The sequence below is a fragment of the Dreissena polymorpha genome, chromosome 2 (assembly GCF_020536995.1).
Source record: "Dreissena polymorpha isolate Duluth1 chromosome 2, UMN_Dpol_1.0, whole genome shotgun sequence".
In the NCBI taxonomy this organism is placed as follows: Eukaryota; Metazoa; Mollusca; class Bivalvia; order Myida; family Dreissenidae; genus Dreissena; species Dreissena polymorpha.
The window spans coordinates 13,615,497-13,638,369 of record NC_068356.1 but is presented as its reverse complement, the minus strand read 5'-3'; the positions used below and the strand labels follow the sequence as shown (position 1 = coordinate 13,638,369).

At 37.2% G+C, this 22,873-nt stretch overlaps 2 protein-coding genes across 4 annotated transcripts; one reads left to right on the top strand and one right to left on the bottom strand.

The window, feature by feature from the left end:
- Window positions 1–387: 387 nt before the first annotated feature.
- LOC127865930 (cerebellar degeneration-related protein 2-like) lies at window positions 388–15,395 on the top strand. Of its 3 annotated transcripts, none has more exons than XM_052406079.1 (4): window positions 388–516; window positions 11,393–11,505; window positions 12,148–12,296; window positions 13,147–15,395. In XM_052406079.1, the coding sequence occupies exons 1-4, from the start codon at window positions 489–491 to the stop codon at window positions 14,180–14,182; spliced, it is 1,326 nt and encodes a 441-aa protein (XP_052262039.1). In that variant the 5' UTR covers window positions 388–488; the 3' UTR covers window positions 14,183–15,395. The 3 variants fall into 3 exon arrangements, with proteins under 3 accessions (XP_052262039.1, XP_052262038.1, XP_052262037.1); XM_052406078.1 differs by lacking the exon at window positions 388–516 and adding an exon at window positions 2,078–2,558; XM_052406077.1 differs by lacking the exon at window positions 388–516 and adding an exon at window positions 2,799–2,901.
- Window positions 15,396–18,993: 3,598 nt separating this feature from the next.
- Window positions 18,994–21,747, bottom strand: LOC127866536 (short-chain collagen C4-like). Its single transcript, XM_052407141.1, has 3 exons — window positions 21,624–21,747; window positions 20,802–21,400; window positions 18,994–19,035 (listed from the first exon to the last, which is right to left on the bottom strand). Exons 1-3 carry the CDS (start codon window positions 21,745–21,747, stop codon window positions 18,994–18,996), a joined length of 765 nt encoding a protein of 254 aa, XP_052263101.1.
- Window positions 21,748–22,873: the final 1,126 nt, after the last annotated feature.

Sequence of the window (22,873 nt, the reverse complement as noted above, 5' to 3'; positions counted from 1 at the left end):
TTGTCGTATTGGCGCCCTTATTTAAAACCCGCAACCATGCCATATTAGTTATTTATTAAGACTAGCTTTATTTGTGGTATTTCGTGAGATCTTTCGTCCGTGGAGCAGAACGTTCTCTCATTGATGACACGTACTGTGGGTTGGATGTCCATCTTCATTTGGATCAGATGATAAAGACTATTCTATGTAATGATACTTCATATTTGTCGTTGCGAGATCTATTTGGAAGAGATTATATTTATTGTTGCTTCGGTTAAACAAATGCATGACCTTTAGTTTCTGGTCTCGTCAACCGTCTTTCTGCGCTATCAGCGTTTTGATTATTAACGGTATCATCAGCGTATACTAGTAATTCAGTGTTGATAAGTACATTTGAAAAGTGGGACTTAATTTTCTAACACTAGTCTATATAGCAGAGAAATTCGGGCAAAACATGCATCATGAAAAAGTTGCAGACGTTAACAGTTTGAAGGAATGCAGCACAGCGGATGCGCAGGCTGGTATTAAGCATATCGCGTAAGACCCATTTTCGCATCACGCGGTAAACATATCTTTATTATCATGTATAAGTTTGTACATTGGCTTTGTATATGACTGAACCAGGGGTTTAGCAGTTGGTGAAGGGAGATGGGTACGCGTAAAATCGCATCCCACCCGTGTTAACAGTTGAATTTACGTGGCGGTAATTAAATGTGTCATTTCTGTATTAACTAGTATCACTTGGAACTATAAACTATATCTTTAAATAGATATACGGCGTTGATTGTGGTTGGTGTTGGTGAAACATAGAGAATTACATCAATATGATCAAAGATAACGAATGTATTTTCTGCGCAGTTCTTAACTGCATCACACACGCAAGGCGATTACGGGATGATGCGCCAGATTTCGTGGCTTATTTCGCGTTATTAAATATTTATGATCATATGTCTATAGATACAGAACATATATACAATACAATAATGGAAATTAAACGAAAACATATAAGTTAACCGACCACACGCGAATGATCCGTACATATTTGAAATACTTATACGCGCGTTCTTCGAACAGACCTGTTTTAGAGGTTTGTCGAACATTGTTAGTTGATTTGATTATTAATAGTTTTGTGCTTAATGAAGTAGTCAATATGGTGGAATAATTCTTGTTAAATTAATAAAAAAAATTAGCATGGAATTGTTGAATACACATTAAGAACATATTGATGACATACTATAATTTTATTGCCAAATATCTTCAATTAGGATATTTCGGGTCAAAATGAAATCCCAGTATACCTAGTTTACTCGATAGCGTTTAAAAATTAAACCATACTTTACTGATCTAAAATATCCTAGAGAACAGAATGCAATTCAGTTGTAGTAACTACATATGTGAACAGAATGATAGCAACAATAAATTTTTAACCTCTTCCAAATAGATCTCGCAACAACAAATATGAAGTTTCATTACATAGAATAGTCATCATCATCTGCTCAAAATGAGGATTGACATCCAAACCTCAGTACGTCTCATCAATTAGATGCCATTCTTCTCAATATAAAGGTGCACACACAAACTGTATTGATGTCGAGAGTTGAGTGTAAAACTAATCTATCCCTCAAGCTTTTTCATTAGAGATAAAATTGTTTCATGCTTAACACGCATATAATATGCATGTGTAGTTGCAAAACGCACTGTAGTATCAAGTCAAATGAATTTCATCTTAATGTGAATGTGATGACTGTTTGTAGATTGCACGTTTTTTTTTATTTCGAAAAGTTTATGGACCACTGGCGGGCTTTTTTTTTATTCAAACTTCGTTGGGCGCGTACAAAGTTCAGCTTAGGTGAAAAGCTGGGTTTAACATGTGTGCGGAAAAGATTTTTGAGCAATCTGAGAGTGCCGACATCACATACATCGCGTTTTTAAAACTATAAAATGAACCTTTCCAAGCAAAAACTCACCCGAGTAATCTGTACGGCACAACGCTTACGCTTAACATTTTGCTAGCTACGCCTCCGATAACGCAGACCCATATTTTGTTATCAACTAACATATTTATGAAAACTTGGTCTGATAATTTATGTAGGTTATTAAAGTAACATAATTATGGTGTTATTTGCACCAAACAATAGCGCACTACATAGCATGCGTACATATTTGTTCGATTTCCGCGCCCGAAATAACGATCGCGTTATTTATTTATTATAAACATATGTATTTCGTCAGCACGTACATGTTGCCACGTGCGCAGCATGTCTAAGGGGAGACGTGTATTGAATTTTCCCAACACAGTGGAGTGCTGACTCGATTATCTTTCTAAATTGCAGACGGCTGTTATACAGTGTATGTGTGTATGTGTTGCCGTATGTAGTCGTATGGACTTGTAGTATGCTCATTAATAGACATTAATATGCTCATTGAACGATATTAGTATGTAGTGTTCCACGTAGTTATGAACAATTACGATGCAGGGAGGCAGACTTTTATGATGGAATAATTCGCGTCGTTCATTTTCATGGTGGGATAGGCTTAAAAGATGGAGTTGGACGGACGAGAGGAGTGGTATGAAAACGGTCAGTATGGACACGCATAAATCATCAATTTTAATAATAATGGCTAAAAGGCTCACTTATATAAGGCTTTAATACATGTAAATGATGATTTGCTTTGCTAGTCAAAATGTATCATCGTTATTCGCAATGTTGAACATTTATTTTGCTCAGGGGCAGTATATTTCGGCATGATGATTGACATGTACCGTAATGTTCTTGCATATATTACACCGTAGAGTATACTGCACACACGTGCTTGATCAGTAATAACGCGTGTATGAGACAAACCGTACCAGTATGTATCAGTATACAATATACCTTATTCCGAACGCAACTAATCCATGGATATTCACAACCTATTACGGTAATATGCACCTGTTCACATGGGTAATTAACAAAACCCTTGAACATACATATATCACCGTCAATTACGGTCATTTTTGTTTGTACCTCTTGCATATTATCAGTGTTCACTTACTTCTGAATTATAATTATTGCACATGTACTGTGATTTGTAACGTCGTCTTGTACTACAAGTGAGGCTTTTGGTCCGTGTTCTGTAAGGTCCTTAGGAGAAATTATGATTTAGTTTTTATTTATTCAGTCTTTGAGCCTTTATTACGACAGTAAATGTTACTTATTTTAATAGTTAGCTAACACAAATTCGTGGATTTGACAATCAGAATGAATGTTATGTGCTTAAGTAAAGATTTGAGCTTTGCAAATACCAGTGAATGATACGTCGATGTAATATAATTATCAACCGCCAAAGGTGGAGGGATATAAAATTGGGCTTTTCCTTCCGTCAATCTGTCCGTCTGTCTGTTACAAAACTCTTTAGGGCTATATCTCAGAAACTATATAAGGTATATACATGAAACTTCATAGGTGTATATATATCAATGATGAGAAGTGCCATGCACAAGAACCAGAACCATATACGAGCGATAATATGAGTTATTACCCTTTGTTTTTGTATAATGACTTTTTCAGGGCTATATATCAGATACCATTCATGATTTCAACATGAAACCTCATGGCAGTATTGATATTGATGAGGAGAAGTGACATGCTTAAGAACCATAACTCTTCATTTTCTTAAATGAGAGTTATTGTCCTTTGTTGTTATCCTATGATGGAACTTTTAGGGCTAATTCTCAGATATGATACAAGATATCAACATGAAACTTCATGGGTGTGTAGAAATCAATAGAAGAATTGCCATGCACAAGAACCGATTCCAGCCCTTCTTAACTAATAGTTATTGACCTTTCTTGTTGTTGCATGTCAGATGTAACTTTTCAAGGCTATATCTCAGATACCCTACACGATTTCAACATGAAACTTCATGGGTGTGTATATATCACGGAAGAGATTTGCAATAAAAAACAATTACCCTTCACTTAATTATTACCTATTAATCATTTCCCTTTTTTTATGATTCTACAGTTAATTAATTTAATTACTGCAGGGATTTTCACCAATCCATATCACAGGTGGTTAGCGTGTGGCTATGATATTAATTAGTGAAAACATCATTTTGATTGATAAATAATCATATTATAACGAAAAATTAAATTTTATGGAAAAAAATTCACTATCAAATATATATATAACAAGGTATGCAACTCAAAATCACCCCCAAACAGGATGCAACGCTTTGAACAGCCATATCTTCATCAATTGCGCAGCGATTTTCACGAGCTCGGTCTTATTCAACGCAGAAATTAACCGATTGCCGATCAAATTCATCGGTTAAAATCGCCAGAAAATCGGTTGTTTTTCCCAGAGACGTAGACGTTATCTACGTCTCTGTTTTTTCCCGAATCTTTAAAATTGCGATCGGAAGTTTTGATCATGCAACAAATTCAAGGGAAGTAACAAGCTTTAAAGGGAAATAATTTCTTTATCATTTTGGCAGGTACAGATCTTTTTTACAAGGGAAGTAATATGTTTATGCCCCCGGATCGAAAGATCGGGTGTATATTGTGTTTGGCCTGTCTGTCTGTCATTGTGTCATTGTGTGTGTCCCAAAACTTTAACCTTGGTTAAAGTTTGATAAATTTTTTAATATTGAAGATAGCAACTTGATCTTTCGCATTCATGTGTATCTCATGGAGCTGCACATTTTGAGTGGTGGAAAGTCAAGGTCAAGGTCATCCTTCAAGGTCAAAGGTAAACAATCACTGTATTTTTCTTTCCTAAAACTTTAACCTTCGTTTAAGTTTGGTCATAACTTTTTGGAATATTGAAGATAGCAACTTGATATTTGGCATGCATGTGTATCTCACGGAGCTGTACATTTTGAGTGGTGAAAGGTCAAGGTCATCCTTCAAGGTAAAAGGTCAAATTTATGGCTTCAAAGCGGCGCAATAGGGGGCATTGTGTTTCTGACAAACACATCTCTTCTTTATTACATCCCTTTAAAAAATATGACTTCCCTTGTAAAAATTATCTGTACCTGCAAAATGATAAAAAAAACATTAAATAAATCAAAGCGGCGCAGTAGAGGGCATAGTGTTTCTGACAAACACATCTCTTGTTTCCGAATTTGTTGTGCACGTCTTCGCAAACAAAAATATTTATGTCGTTGTTTGCTGTTTCGAAAACAGAAGAACGATAGTCAATACGAAGTTATTGCCAAGACACACACACAGATACGGATACCTTTAGAAAAAACACTGATACTCTCTACCGTATAAATTCTACCGTATTAATTGTGTGTGGTTTCAGATCGGGAGCGGGGGAGGGGATGGGGGTGCAAGCGTACGTGGGGCTGACTGCGTTTAATTGAGGTTTGTTAGTAACTGAATGACAAAGTGGCGTCTTTTCCTAAATTTGTATTAAAAGAGGCCGGACATTTTCACACAGTCTCTTTTCTCTTTTATTTCGTTTGAATGCACGCGCCCGTTCGACCCAACGCTGTCTGTGCTTTCCTCGGTCGTATATCCGGCATCAATCGTCGTGCTCTACACAAATCTGAAAAAGACTCAAATTTGTCCATACTTTGCAACTTACCTCACGAAATCGCACTCAGCCACTCGTATACGCTTCATCCCCTGTTTTTCGGCGTAAGCTGAATAAGCCAGCTTTTCACCTTAGCCTGACCTTTGTAAGTGTCCAATAAAATTCCAATAAAATTTCCCGCGGCTAGGTACGAATGAATACACTTCATTTATTCCATTGGCTGATTTGAGTATACCACCAGAACATTGGAAACATATCCGCGTCTTTGTAACACTGTTTTACTGTATGAAACAATTTTATCTCGAATGAAAAGGCTTAATAGATAGAACAGTTTTACACTCAATTCTCGACATCAATACAGTTTGTGCGTACACCTTTTATTTTCAGAGTATTACCAGCGCAAGAGCGTTTATACTTAAAAGGCTATGTTCTCATATTTAGTACTTACTTCCTTATTCCTGTCAACATGTTAACATGTAAAAGTATAAAGAGCTGACTCATATGTTTAAATTTCACTTCCATTCTTCTTTTGGTTTTCTGTTTTGTATCTATAGGTTTATGACCAGCAATATGTTATAATGTAAAATAAGCCGCGAAAACTCCCCGTAACATCCCGTACTGCGTGTGATGCAGCTAAGAACTGCACAGAAAAAGACATTCGCTATACTTGATCTCATTATTAAACTATTTACGCCGTATATCTTTTTTAAAGATATTTCTTGTTACTCATATTAACTAACCTGAGCACAACGACTTAGTTCTATACTCTTGCATGTGGGTTCAAACACTAGGTTAGTATGTCAACTAACATACTTGAAATACATTTATAACACCTATGAAAGTAAGATTTTCTTGTAAAATCATTATCACAGTTGGGTAACTTATATTTTTGGTTTAAGTGGTGTCCATGTCGAGTTCGAAAATGGTTCCAGTCCGTTTAAAACATTCCTGTTCAATGTTGATGCAGTTTGTGTGCGACTTTATTGAAACATTGTGAACAAGCAAGAGATCGCTTCTTTTCATCATGCATCTAGTTATAACGTTATTTATATATAGAGATATGAGTACTCACATTTATTAAGATGAATACTAGCGTTATATAAACAACTACCGTTAAACGCATAGTAATTGTAATCAAGTCATGTTAGTGTCTGCAAGTACAATTTGTGCTGGTATTTAAAATTGTCGACCACGTCTTGCTTGCACAAATTCACTTTCAGATTCTATTCGATTTTGCCACAAAGTTTCCTGCGCTTATAGTTATTTAAATAATACATCAGATCACGCACATCTATTCGGATGGACAGATTCTGATCAATATTGACGTCGAAATCATATCTCGATCAAACAAGTTAATTATCAAGTGAGCAATCAAATACGTGTGTACGTATCAATATTGTATCTTCATTTTCAACAACGCGATATTTATTGTGACGAAAAAATGAAAGGGATAGGGCAAGGGGGGGGGGGGGGGGGGGGGGGGGGGGAGGGGGGGGGGGGGGGGGTCGCCGACTTTAGTAGTCTGAATGAAGGCAGCAGTTACGGAAATCAATGGACGCTGCAGACGCGTTAGACGATGACTCACCGCTGCCTCGTGCTCTTGTTATCGGAGACTCGACCAGAACCATTGCTAGGCAATCGCAAATCGATCGATCTGATGCACGTCTGAAATTTATTAAGTATGTTTGACATGGATTTATTTTGTGGACACTATGCGACGTGAATGTTAGCGAAATATCGGAGCTTTCTCTTAGATTGAATAATGAAAAGCAATACTCCCAAGTCCATATTTCTCAAGGAATTTATTTGTAACTTCAAATATGTTATCATCCTGACGTTAATAATGAGCGATTCACGTTTTTCACGCCAAATAAGCCACACATGTTTCACTTGTTTGTCCTAGAACATAGATGGCAAAGCGGCGCAGATTCGGTTTAGGACACGTTGGTGCCAAAGCTCTCGTTCGTTTTTATGCCCCCCCCCCCTTCGAAGAAGAGTGATTATATTGCTTTGCACATGTCGGTCGGTTGTCGGTCTGTCAGGTGGTTTCCGGATGATAACTCAGGAACGCTTGGGCCTAGGATCATGAAACATAATAGGAACATTGATCATGATTCGCAGATGACCCCTATTGATTCTGAGGTCACTAGGTCAAAGGTCAAGGTCACGGTGACTCGAAATGGTAAAATGGTTTTTGGATGATAACTCAAGAACGCATACGCGGCCAACAGGGCGAACTCTGAACAATATAACTGAAGCAACTGGTCTGTAATCCTAAATCTATAATTATCAGTCCAATGAAACATCATCATTTGAGTAAAATAAAGTGGATCAGTGAAAATATTATCAGAATATAAGATTTTTTTGTATATTTTGTATATTAAATATTGTGTTAATGTTTAATTTTGTTGATTAATATAAATATAAGCAGGGCAGGGGAGGTAATACAGTATTATATCTTTCTTATATACAGTGGAAACACATGCAATAAGTTTAAATTTCATGTTTAGTAAATAGAGGATATTTGTTCATGTCAGTGTGAGATCATTTGTTATTTTTTTCATTGTCCCTTGACAAATTGCTTTTATATTTTGCATTCTTGTTTACCAACATCACCCCATCCTATAAACAAGAGCAGGCAACTCTATCAAGCATTTTGTCATAATTATTGCCCCTTTTATACTTAGAATATGCATACATTTGATAAATCTATGTTAAAGTAATGCGTACTACCCCAAATATTTCCTATATCCTTTGACATATTGCTTTTATATGTTGCATACTTGTTTACCAACATGACCCCAGCCTATAAACAAGAGCAGACCACTGTATCAAGCATGTTGAAATAATTATGGCCCCTTTTAATTGAACATTTTGCTTAAATTGCCATAACTTCTTGATTAATGATCACATTTTATTATTTCTTTGCTTAAATTGCCATAACTTCTTGATTAATGATCACATTTTATTATTTCTTTGCCAAAATAACACTTACCTAAATACCACAATGGATTCCACCCAAACAATACCCCACGCCCCTACCAGAATCCCTCCCCCCCCCCCAACCTCACCCCCCCCCCAATTTTTTTTAAAACATCATCTAATAAATTACCCCACCCCACATTATACCCCCCTATCTCCCCCTGCCCCCCTACCCCCCACCCCCTCCCCCCCATTTTTTTTTAAACATCTTATAAATTACCACACCCCATATTATACCCCCTCTCACTCCCCCCTACCCCCCACCCCCCCAATTTTTTTTTAAACATCTAATAAATTACCACACCCCACATTATACCCCCCTCTCACTCCCTACTACCCTCTACCCCCACCCCGTCAATTTTTTTAAAACATCTAATTAATTACCACACCCCACATTATACCCCCTCTCACCCCACCCCGGGGCTACCCCCCCCCACCCCCAAATTTTTTTATAAAAAAATGTTGATTTTAAACATCTAATAAATTACCACACCCCACATTATACCCCCTCTCTCCCCCACCCCCCTAACCCCCCCCCCCCCATTTTTTTTAAACATCTAATGAATTACCACACCCCACATTATACCCCTTCTCACTCCCCCCTTCCCCCCCACCCCCCATTTTTTTAAACATCTAATAAATTACCACACCCCACATTATACCCCCTCTCACCCCCCTTACCCCCCCCCCCCCCAAAAAAAAAAATAAATAAATAAAATTATAAATATTTTTTACCTTTTTATACGCCCGTCTATGACGGGACGTATTATGGTATACCCCGCGTCCGTCCGTCCGTCTGTTAATGTCGTACGCTACGTCAAATATCCTTTGACAGATTTTCTTCAAATTTTAACACAATCTTAATATTGATAAACCCTGATCCCCTTTCGTTTTTGACGGAATTCTGAATTGTCGTTCCAGAGTTATGGGACTTTGTTCGTCAAAATTTCGTGATTTCATTGAATGTCCTACTGTAGCTATATAAAAATGTTAAAGTTGTTATAACTTTGGTATGCTTGGACCTAGAGTCTTGAAACTTGACATGAAGGTTGGCCAGAACTAGTAAGTAACCACTGGACATTTCAAGGTCATTCATTTGAAGGTCAAGGTCACTGTGACCTTGAATGTAAAAATGTTAAAGTTGTTCTAACTTTGGTATGCTTGGACCTAGAGTCTTGAAACTTGACATGAAGGTTGGCCAGAACTAGTAAGTAACCCCTGGACATTTCAAGGTCATTCATTTGAAGGTCAAGGTCACTGTGACCTTGAATGTAAAAATGTTAAAGTTCTTATTTCATGTTATAACTTTGGTATGCTTGTACCTAGAGTCTTCAAACTTGAAATAAAGATTGGCCAGTACTAGAAGATGACCACTGGTCATTTCAATGTCATTCATTTGAAGGTCAAGGTCACTGTGACCTTAAATGTTAAAATGTTAAAATTGTTATAACTTTGGTATGCTTGGACATAGAGTCTTCAAACTTGACATGAAGGTTTGCAAGCACACTTAGATGACCACTGGTCATTTCAAGGTCATTCATTCTAAGGTCAAGGTCACTGTGACCTTAAATGTTATTGTTGTTCATGTATCCTACCGTAGCTCAAATATCCCCCGATGGATTTTTTATACGCCCGTCTATGACGGGACGTATTATGGTATACCCCGCGTCCGTCTGTCCGTCCGTCCGTCCGTCCGTCTGTTAATGTCGTACGCTACGTCAAATATCCTTTGACAGATTTTCTTCAAATTTTAACACAATCTTAATATTGATAAACCCTGATCCCCTTTCGTTTTTGACGGAATTCTGAATTGTCGTTCCAGAGTTATGGGACTTTGTTCGTCAAAATTTCGTGATTTCATTGAATGTCCTACTGTAGCTCAAATATCCTTCGATGGATTTTTTTCAAATTTCAACACAATCTTAATATTGATAAACCCTGATCCCCTTTCGTTTTTGACGGAATTCTGAATTGTCGTTCCAGAGTTATGGGACTTTGTTCGTCAAAATTTCGTGATTTCCATGCTCATGTACTTATAAAATAAACCATGTATTCAAATACAAATAAACTGAAGTAAAAAAATGATTCAAAGGGTTATTTATTACCTTACTACTTCATTGGCGAACGACGGGCGTATCATGCGCTCATGGCGCAGCTTTTATTTAATTTTGAAAGATCGTCTAATAAATTATTGAATATGAACAATTTCCCCATGATGGCTTACGTTATACTATCAAGCACTCGAATAGTCCTCTGACAGCTCTTGTTAGGTCACGAGGTCAAAGGTCAAGGTCACAGTGACTCGAAATAGTAAAATGGTTTCGGGATGATAACTCAAGAATGCTTACGCCTAGGATCATGAAACTTCATAGGTACATTGATCATGACTGGCAGATGACCCCTATTGATTTTCAGGTCACAAGGTCAAAGGTCAAGGTCACAGTGACTCGAAATAGTATAATGGTTTCCGGATGATAACTTACATTAGGTCAAAGGTCAAGGTCACAGTGACAAAAAAACGTATTCACACAATGGCTGCCACTACAACTGACAGCCCATATATTAGTTCCGCACACATTAATTAATAACTAAGTTTGGCCGTCGTTCGTTGTTAAATTGTCATGATTCGCGGTTAATTGGTTGTATTCGACAAACGGCTTATTCGGGAAGATATTCTACGATAGGGAAGTTAGAACCGAAACAAGGTTAAATAGTCGAATATAATACAGACATATAATACAAACATATTATATAGACATATAATACCGACATAATTATAATAAAGACAAATAACACAGACATACTACAGACATGTAATTCAGATATAATACAGACATATAATACAGAAATAAACTACAGACAAATAATGCAGACAAATAATATAGCCATTTGTTACATCTCTGCAGACCTGCACCTGGCTGCGGAACTGGGCAAGGCGCTGCTGGAGCGGAACAGGGACTTGGAGGGGCAGCTGTTCCAGGCGCAGCAGATCATCGAGGAACAGCAACTCGAGATCGACGTACGTTCACACGCTGTACAGTGCTCTCCCCTTATCTTTACGAACATTCAACTGATGTCTCTCGGATTGATTGGCCGTTGTGACTGCCATATAAGTTTGTAATATCAGGATACCCCCATCCCGCTTAATTGATCAATATATTGAACTGATAGAGATGCTCAATTAATGCCCGACTTTGCGCGTTTACTTTAACGGACAAAATACATCCATATACATACATGCATTGGCAATGTCTTGACCGATTGAAAATGTCAATACGTACCGATAATCGTTTCAATCCAAAACGTTTGAAATTTACAGTAATAATAGTCTGGTCCACTTTACTGATCTTTCCGCTCAGCGAATTAACTCTTTCAGTGCTGGAACCGGATTTTGAAGGCATTTGCAAACAGTTTCGATCCAGATAAGACGCCACAGAACGTAGCGTCTCGTCAGGATCCAAACTGTTTGCTATTCTTATACCGGTAGTGTTCTTTAAAAAAAATAAAAGAAAATGCTAAGTTTAGAAATTCAGCAGACGACATTTTAGCAGACGACAAACTTCCCAGCATGCAAAGTGTTAAGCCCCGTATTGAGACTACAACTAAATTCGCCGCACGTCTGTTTTATCTCACTGAACTGTAAATCACGTACGTATTTCAGCATCACAACAACCAACTAGAGAGCTTGCGAGAGGCGACGGAGTCCCGGAACCGGATCTATGAGGAGATCGACAAGTCCATACAGGAGCTCGAGAAACACAACCAGAAACTCGCCATCGACAGCAAGGCCGATAAGCAGAAAATTGACAGGTAGACCGGATGTTGACCGTCCACGTGTCTTGAGTGCTAGTTAATGGACAGAAAATAATTTTGCGTCTACATTTCATTATTAACAGAACATTTGAATTTGTGTTCATGTATTTATGTTGAAATCGTCGCCAGTCGTAAGTCCTCATAATAAACATCGTAAAATTCAAATACAAAAACAAAACTTTAACCTAATCCTAAAAAAATGATCACATTGATAAATTCATGATCCAGTTATTATGGATTATGACCATAACAAAAGACATCACTTGTAATTTGATTTTGTGCGTGTGTGAAAAAGTATAGAAGGTACTGCATGGCGAGGATACAACTTAACTACACATAGCAAAATACGCATTATGTGTTGTTGCTTAGTTCGATGGAAAGACGCACTCAACTGAATGAACTGTCCATTGAACAATATGCTACTATTTAACGCGACGCTTTAAGTCCTTAAGATATTCTAGCAACTTACTTATACCAACAATACTCTATACAGGAGATCTCGCATATGTTGTGCAAGGTTTTACTGGTTGAATTAAGCCCGCATATAAACAGAAATACCAGGGTAATTACATGTATCGGCTGCCACTTAAATGCAGCCAAACATATTGTTTAATTGCACAAGACGGGCTTTAACCTCTATCTGATAATTGCATTCTGGCATTTAACACGAAAATTAACAATTCGCTAGTCACACTCTGTAATCAAACAGCCATTAGTGATATGAAAGAGATTTCCGGAATGGGCAACTTAATTGTATGCGTTGTTGTAGGTTCATTATGAACATGACTTAATATTATCGTTTACAACCTATTTTCTTTATTGACAGTATAACATTGTATCTCCACAGACTGACAACCACTATTCAGACGCTCGAAGAGAAAAATGACGAGCTGTCGCATCGAGTTGACGAGCTCAAGGTTGCAGAGAGGGAGCGGAAGAAGATGCAGACGCAACAGAACAAGGACACGCGGCGCGCGCGCTCCCTGGCAAACCTGCCTGACCAGCGCGAGAACAAGGACCTTTACTACGAGAGAATTGGCAATTGGTCGTACACGGAGAGCTTTAAAAGCTCCAACCTGCCGATGAACCCGTACGAGACGGAGATCCGGAACCAGCAGGAGATTATCAAGAGGCTTAAGTCTCAGACCCTGCTTGACAAGCGGAAAAGAGAGGACCTAGAAACGGAAACAGCGCTGCTGTGGGAGGAAAATGCCTCGCTGGAGGTAAGAATCAAAATGCTCGAGGAGGATTTGTTTAAGTACAAGAAACTCCAAGATGATATTCAGAAAATCAAACAGGAATCGGGTCAGTACTGTATGCATTGTGGTAAGACATTAGATATGCTAAAAAAGACTGGTATAATTCACACGGATGTTGAAACAGACTATCCGACATTCAATAGCGAGGGTAAAATCGTGAAACTCGAAAGCGGAGGTTCCGTCTATGGTAGCCGCGAATCACTAGACAAAGTCGCTATGGAAACGAAAGAAACCATGACGTCAATAGATAGCCCCGAAAATCCTGATGACATGGGGATATCTATTTTAAATGAGCTGGAACTTCAGTACCAAGCATTATTCAAGAAATATGAAATCCTACTTCAAAAGGGAAAACGTCCGAGTAGTTTATTACTCGAGGACGATGACGAAGCAGAAAAGGAATTGGAAAAGAGACTTTCACATAAAGCTGTACAGACGACAATCAAGTTAACAAAGCCAGGCGATGAGTTGGAAAATCCACCGTATAAGATGATATTTAAGGACATATTTTCTACATTGCGAAAATCTCGAATTGAAGAGTCCGGGGAAGTGTGTGTGACGTCACCAGAGGCGTCACGTGGTCGTGCTCAGCAAAGTTCAAGTCCTGTACCGGATGCGCGGTAATCTCGGACCGACGTTTGATGTAACGCTGAGTTTTGCTAAGATATTTTCGTTTTGTTATCGTGATATTTGTTGTATACAGTGCAATGTTCCCAAGTATTTATTGACCCCTACCGGTGTAACCGGAGGGGACTTATGGTTTGCGCTCCGTGTGTCAGTCTGTCCGTCACACTTTTCTGGATCCTGCGATAACTTGAAAATATCTTCATATTTTTTCATGAAACTTGACTTATGGACAGATGGCAATATGGAGATTATGCACGTCAATTCATTTTGTTCCTAAGTCAAAAATTGAGGTTGCTATGGCAACAAATTAAAAAAAAATTACTGACAAGGGTGGAGTTTCACCGGTAGGGGACAATATTGCTTGGCAATCTCTTGTTTTATATTGTGTTAACAATAAATTGAAAACAATAAGAAATGTCTAGCTTACATCGTTATGTGCATTTGGATTTACAGCCGTCACTAATAAAGGTACCATTAACAAAATGCGACCACAAATAAACTCACTTTCAGTGTCCCCATGTAATGAGATGCTTAAGATTAAGAAGATAAAAGCAAACTTGACAACATGACGCCTGTATTCGAGTTAAATTTAAAGCCAAAACCATTTCACAACTGAAAAAAATCCAATCATTATTTGATCTGGTCTTTGTCAATTTCCCTTGCTTTCAATGGAGCTGTATACACGTGCTCTGTGTCATTGAGTGGTGAATTCGTCATTCACGTTTTGTCGCTTTACGGCTACAAGATTTGAACTGTCCGTGGGTTGGGAAGAATGCGGACTGAAAGTGATTGCCCAAAACCAGCCTACAGCGCGTTATATACATAAAAATATCAGTAAGCATTATTTATTTATTGAAGATGTTTATGTCCCCCACCACTATAGTGGTGGACATATTGTTTTTGCCCTGTCTGTTGGTTGGTTGGTTTGTTGGTTTGTTTGCCCCAACATTAACATTTTACCATAACTTTTGCAATATTGAAGATAGCAACTTCATATTTGGCATGCACGTGTATCTCATGGAGCTTCACATTTTGAGTGGTGAAAGGTCAAGGTCATCCTTCAAGGTCAAAGGTCAAATATATAGCTTCAAAGCGGCGCAGAAAGGGATATAGTGTTTGTGACAAACACATATCTTGTTGTATATTGTACGCGTGGTCTGAATTATTCTTGGAAAAGTTTGGATGTTTTATAAACGATGAAATCCCATTATTAATTGATTTACTATGTATTCAGTGAACAATGCCAATTAGAAACTCAATGTTCATAAATCGCACAATTATACCTTAAATAACTTTGATTTATAAATGAAAAACGCATCTAGCTCAGCCATAATTGTACTAGATGATAACTTGATGATTCAACATACCCTGTTTTACCAGGGCATTGAACTTTCAAAATGGACGATGTTTTAAGTCTGCGTCGCTCTGTTCATTCCTACGCATACGGACTGCGCATACAAAAAGGTTGCTCACATCGTATGGTGAGCACTTAAATGTTCCACACGCGGGCCACATGAATGAGAGCAGAGTAAAGTCAAGATCTCCGGCAATGCCGCCCTAAATAACCGGAGCTTCGGAGTACACTAACACTTGTTCCTTATAAATCAATCAGTATGAAACATGACATAATCTGGGCCCATTTTGAATCTGGGTAACGTGATTTCAAAAACGTTGTCTCTAAGTCAATTGTTTGTAATATAGAGGCAACATTTGTAGTTCAATCTTGATGACATTAAATCAAAATGCTCATTTTTGCAATAGCTGCTAGGCTCTATCAGAGTCACGAGAGCAAGAAACTTACGTCACCAAGTTTAATCTTAGGAAACTATACATGTATGACTCAATCTTTATGAAACTTGGTCACAAGCTTTGTCTTGATATATTCAAATATCGCAGATATTTTAATAAAAAATGATTGAGATATTGAATCGATTTCAACAGAATATTGCTTTTTTAAATGTAGTACACGAATATTTTTTTCCATTTAATACATTTATTTATTATTTATTTGCCTTATTTTTTTATTTTAAACCAATAATTGCACACATAAAAGTACGTTTGAGTACGTTAACTGGGCAAAGAACTTAAATTAAAATGTTGTTGTAGCATTTTTGGTACATAAAAATACCAAAAACAACAAGTTTTTCCTTTTTAACCTCTACAATTCAGTATTTTTTATAATATTATTTTTCTTTGTTTTGAAATACAGTGTTGCATGTTACATTTCTTATTTACAAACACCTAATCAGATCACTTCATCAAGTGGTAATGTCACGTATCAATATAATAAACTGTTCCAAAATGTTACAAAATAATAGGGTATAGGTTGACACTAAAAAAACAAGTCACTAATGTTTGAAATGTATTTTATACATAAACAAGATAAGTATTGATGCAAAGCATTAAATGGCGTCGGGAATTTCAGTGTAAAAGGCACTCAATGAAGTTACATGGAACGATTTTTTTTCTACTGTAAATATTAATATATTGGCCGATTATTTTAAACAAAATAGAAAAAGATACTGGTATAACCATTATCTATGATGTTGTGTTATAACCCCCAAATAACCATTATCTATGATGTTGTGTTATAACCCCCAAATAACCATTATCTATGATTATGTGTTGTAACCCCCAAATATTTCATAGTTCATTTTATTTACATTGGTTTCCCTTTTTTACCGGCATCCGTGTGCAGTTTTCATTAATGGAACAGAACTGTGTAGATTTTAAAAAATCTGCTTCATCTTGTAAGCGTAATTTAATATTTTTCTCAACTTCAAGGGGGATGATTCTGAACTTATTCTTACGTTGCTCATTTACGATAGGGGTTGAGTACTCATTGATATGAAAACACTGCAAAAGTTTTAATGTGTTTACGAACCCCCCACCCTCTCACACATATATTTCATGGGCATAATAATAACAAAAAAATGGTTACAATAAAACAGCATATTTATTTAAACTAAAATGTCTACATCAAAACAAAAAGTTAACATAGAACACAAATACAATAATTTGATTCTACTGGGGCTCGAACCTTTGGCCTCTCACATGTGAAGCGAGCGTGTAACCACTACACTACGGAACCGCTTGAAAAATCACCTTCTAACTAAGATATTTATAAGCTATTAATAGTCGGTTTAAATGTAAACCCGGAAGTTTAAACGCTGGATAGTAAGCAGGGTTAAAGGTCCATACCAAAGGGCCCATACCACTGGCAAGATACGGGTCAGGCCTGCGGCCTTCTATATATGGTTTAAAAAAACCTGTAGGAGGACTTGATAGTAATGAGACTTGGGTGCTGTGATGGGGCTCCAAATTGATAAGCGGCTGCTTCCTTTATCAGGACTCATTATTACAATTAATAATACGCGTCGCGCTTCGCGCTCTATAACGCCTTTATTAGTAACTAGGTGGTTGCCAGGATAGTGGAACAAAGAAGTTTTGTTTTATACAAAACCAGAAAGTTTCACCGGTTCGCGTATTTGACCAGTCCCTGTGATCTTTTATTATTGCCCAGTCCCTGTGATCAGTTATTTATTAAAACAATTAGCTTTGCATTATTGGCAATAAATGTTGTAATAAATGTAATAGGCACAAATGCAGTACTTATGTACACTAATTTACAAAAAATCACCACTATGCAAGATATTCTGATAACAAAAATATATACATTGATCCGTCAAATAACTTCTCCTCCCGTAAGCGAAAAAAAACGTATTACATACTAGTCGCCGCACTTCAGTGCGACGCCAACAAAGTGTGGTTCTAGATTGCATAAACTCAGTCACTTACTGCAGCATCGTCGGGCAGCATTGGTTCCACAGATGTGAATCGTGCAAAAAGTCGTTTTCCAAGAAAGAGAATTAACATAGACACAAACAAATAAATGGTTTTGCTACAGAACGTGCGTTAGATGAACATAAAAGACAGCACAATTGGGTGACCATACCTTAACGGAAATTAGAACAAAATCTAGGCAGAGCAGCTAAACATCAGAAACTAGATGACCATAAATCACACTACTACAACTTGGAAACAGTTTGATAAAGAAATATCGCAAAGTTAAGAACAGTTGATACTTATTACAAAATGAAGTTTAGCGACCTTGAACTACTTCGACTCCAACATATTATCTAAATATTGAAAGCTGTGCCCCAGTTTTTTCTTCAGGTTATCACAGAAATGATACCATATACAGATTGGGTGCAAGTTACCATCGATAACGCTGACCTACATTTCATAATCACATTAGAATTCATGCCAATGCATACACTTATAGTGGAAATATTACTATCTGAAAGTTAACGTGTTCTTCAGTCCCATGAACAATTTATGTTAGTTAAAACATTTCAATCCAGCTAAAAGCTAACACATGTTCAAAACGCAAATAGAAAGGGAAACCATTTGCTGACTTGTTGAAAAATACAAGAGGTATCATCCAAATAAAAATTAACGATTAACTGTGTTACTCCACTGTGACTGCGTAAGTTCGGAAAGAATACAACTCTCCATGACATAGCACTCGTTTAGAATAAATCCTTCAAACTTTTATATATGTAGACTTATTAAAAAAATGCTGGCGTACCCATAGAGAAATGTTTATTCGAATATGTTTTTTTTTCAAACGATGCTGCCCAAGTACTAGATGTATGTGTTAATTGATGATTTGTTCAAAGGCATCATATTTGATGGTATTGGCGGCGTTGTACATATTTACTTGTATTTTCACGACGAAAACTGTGATGTAATAACTAATAACCAAGATGACGGTATTGTATTATGTGGAACCTTTTGACAATATGCTACGTGGTCCTGGATATTTGAAGACCCATGAATGGAACAATCTGTAAGATTGTATAATGGAAAAAAGCAACAAAATAATGTTATACATCTGTTGAGCGCAATCCGTCCACATTTTACAAGGCATTTATTTGAAACTTCAAATATGACATTATAATAAATTGCATAATGGGTGTGGTACAATTTTCACGCGTTATAATCCTTATTTCGCACTTGTTTGCCCTTCAACATATCTGAAAAAACACTGTGGATGTTGTATTTGTCACGTTTTGTGTTCTGTTTAAGTTGCTTGACCACTTCATCAGTTGATCACTAACTTTGCCGTCATTTGAAGTACAAATTGTGCCCTTTTGCGGTCAATTGACTGTATACGACAAAATGTTTATTTGAGAAAATGCTGCACGATATGGTGATAAGGACACACACAAATACAATAGTTATTACCGTGTCGAATATACTACATATACAAAATACAGACAAACGTTATATCTCCTTAGACCTGCACCCGGCGGTCGAGGTGGCTTTATTCAAGAAATATGAAATCCTACTTCAAAGGGGCCTACGAGTGGTTTATTGCTCGATGACGAAACAGAAAAGCAATTGTAGAATAGACTGTCGCATAAAGCTGTACAGACGACAATAAAGTTTACAAAGCCTGGTAATGACCGCAATGTGCCACAAACGGGCTGAACGAAGTGAACACAGCTTTTGAAAGACATACTTACAGGTATGTCTATAGATGCGACTGTTATGATTTAATCGTATTAAAACTTTATCAAAATGTTCTGTGTTGCAATACCTAGGCTGGGCTTGAATCGGGGTCATGAGTGCACAAAAAGCTAGGTCACCATGACAAATCTTAAAAACCCATGTTCCCACTCTAGAGAAAATATTTATTACTCGAACTAGATCAAACTTTTTCAGAATCTTTATCTTGACAATATCTAGGCCAAATTTGAATGAAGGTTACTTGCGTTTACTAATAAATTTACAACTAATATAATTATGTTGACTGATGTTCAGTTAAGTGGGGACTTCTATTATTTGCTTAATGTATTCGGTTCGGAGATAATTTTGCCGTTGTTTTCACATAAAGCAGGCAATGAGACTACCTTTTCTAAATGTTGTTATTGTGTTCAACTGTTTGGGGCAAGGATTATAAACACTGTGTATTTTTAGCAATATATTTAGTCGAAGACACGTATTGAGTCAGAGCTCTTGACAGGATGTGGAACCATGCACAATTGAGTATACATAAATATTCTGTAATAAAGTTAGAGTGTTTATATCAACTTTGAAAAAACTCTTTACGACATATATTCAACATCGAGCGACAATTCAATACATGTTTCTGTGCATGTGTAAATGCCGATTAACTCTTGCAACGATTTATTGTATGGATTGTATTCACATATGGAACAAAGAATAATTTTAGTAATTAACGTGTTTATCAAACTATAAACATTTAAATAGAAACTATTTTTTTTAATTATCATACACATGCTCTATTTTAGAATTTAATAATAATAAACAATAAAACACGAGTCGTGCATCACCTAAAAACTGAAACGTATTTTCGTCAGCAAATTGGTTTGAAATGTTGATAAATTTGCCAAACAAACAAGCGCTCATGCTGAAAATCCCATTGACAAAATGAAGTTAACTTCTCACTATGATTAATTGCGTCTGTTTAAAATAAATATGTTTGCAATCAAAAGCACTTTCTCTGGGAAACATAAGCAAATGCAAAAGCAAACAAAGGTTCGTATGTAAATCGAACTAGTATTAGTTATTGTGCACGAATACATACAACACAGACAAGAATCTTATTTTCGTCGTAAGGCGGACATTTCAGAGAACCACATGCAGGTTTCACAAAATAAAATAAAGCTCCGTTCTCGTTCCTAGGGCTGCTGCCTTGAGCTGCAGTAGCCTCTGCGTCCACACATAAGTATTCCTTACTGCCTTCGTGTGAACAGTAAATTGTCATCAGGTACCCGTGGTACTCAAGCCTCCAACCGTCGTAGCACACCTTCCTGGCCGGGATCATCATAGTTGGTCCGTTGGCTTGGCACACGGCACACGGGGCCTCGTGGTCGCTAAGATGGTTCCAAATATTTGCATAGCTGTTGCTTGTCTGGTACTCGTTACCATGAATCGAGCCTGGAAAACGTGCTGTTCGATTCCCATCAGCCCAGATAGGGTCCTTAGGTAGACAAAGGTAGTTCACACCACCTCCAGGGTAGTCATAGTAGACCCCCGCTACAAATCCATCGAAGAGATATACTGATCCTGTGGGGCAAGTAGAGCGACCCCAGCGGGTATATAAAGAACCAATCACACCTTTTACTTCATTGGTTTTTATTTCTTTCTTGCGGATGGTCTCTGAAATCCTCTGGTTGATTATTGCTGGAAAAAAACAACAACAACTGGAAAACATGTTTTCAAGGTTTTGTTACTTGTATGTACTTAGCTTGAAAATAAATCCGAAATCAAGTATTCCTGTTGAGTAGAAATGAAGTACAAAAGTGAACTTTGCCCTTTAAATAGTTCAGTTTATTCACCGCTTACCTGGCGTGTTCCATGTCAACTCTTGCACGGCATCCATACGATCCTGAACACAACTCTATACGGACCATCTTCTCCAGGAGCTGCTCCTCGTAGTGGAAACAGGAGCACTCTGGTTCCCGACCAAGACGGGAGGCCGGCACGGGTACCCACAATATGACCAGACGGATAGCGTAAGTACTTAACATCTTTAAAACAGCACGAGCGCAAGTAGTCGGCATCTCGTTTCGCGTTCCTATATAGCTGCTGACGCCCCTTGTTGTACACGGCTGGAGCTTACGTGTCTTTTGGGGAAAACATCAGATAGCCAAAGTTCACAAAAGTATCATTTAATTGGTGCAAGATCACGTGACTTTGTGGGGCCTTTTCACAGATTTAGCATGTGTTGAAGTTTGTCATTAAATGCTTTATATTGATACATGTAAACATTGGATCTTAAAAGCTCCAGTAAAAAATCATGAATAAAATTTTGAAAAAGAAAAAAAGTAACCATGAATAGGGCTTGAACCATCTACCCTTGGAGTCTTGGAGTAAAAGTCTACCACTTAGACCACTCGGCCATCCGTGCTCATACTATGAGTGATGTGTTTTATACTTTATATAAGCAATCCTCGTAGTATCACAAAATATAACGACAACAACAGAACTCTCCAAATTATTAAATCGTTTCGCGTTGCAACGATTTATAATTTTCATGTTTTAAAATCGTCAAAAGATGCATATAATTATTATTTTAGAGCATGGTTAATGTTCAGTAGTACAGTTTTCTCACAAATATCATAACTAAAACGAAAATGTGCGAATCTAAAACAACTTTTTTTTATTTTGTCAATTTACCAAAACGTGAAAAGGCCCCTTTAATGGAGGTAAAGACACCGGTAAGTGGTGCTTTTTTCCATATAACTTTTTAAAACATTTTTTTAAAGAAATATTACTACTGCATAAAAGACAAATGTTCATGCTGCTCGTGGCAATGTTAAATACATCAAAAGTGCTTTATCAAACAAGCATGCGTTCTTGGTAAAGAAATCTATTTTAACTGCATTCATGTATACGGTTCTGCTTCACACAACGTGAAATTTTGTAACCAATTTAAACGTATTCAAGGATTTATTCTTATACCTTAAGATATCGGCACAAACTGCATGAAAAATTGTCTTTTATGCACTAAAAAGATTTTTGCAAATCTATTAAAATAACTTGAGATTTTTGCAAAAATAAAGTTCTTAACGGTTTGTTACATTCTGTCCAGCCCGTGTGTAACCACATGAAAACCCCGTTGACTCTGCACTCTGATAGATATATCTCAAACAT

Bases quoted from the DNA above. Each gene is read 5' to 3' on its own strand.
- LOC127865930 (XM_052406077.1), top strand. From the start codon at position 2,835: ATGTATCAGTATACAATATACCTTATTCCGAACGCAACTAATCCATGG. The intron at 11,506-12,147 runs GTACGTTCACAC...TACGTATTTCAG, and splicing joins AACAGCAACTCGAGATCGAC to CATCACAACAACCAACTAGA. The intron at 12,297-13,146 runs GTAGACCGGATG...GTATCTCCACAG, and splicing joins GATAAGCAGAAAATTGACAG to ACTGACAACCACTATTCAGA.
- LOC127866536 (XM_052407141.1), bottom strand. From the start codon at position 21,747: ATGTTAAGTACTTACGCTATCCGTCTGGTCATATTGTGGGTACCCGTG. The intron at 21,401-21,623 runs GTATAGAGTTGT...GTTTTTTTCCAG, and splicing joins GCTCCTGGAGAAGATGGTCC to CAATAATCAACCAGAGGATT. The intron at 19,036-20,801 runs GTATGTATTCGT...ACAATCTTACAG, and splicing joins ATAAGATTCTTGTCTGTGTT to ATTGTTCCATTCATGGGTCT.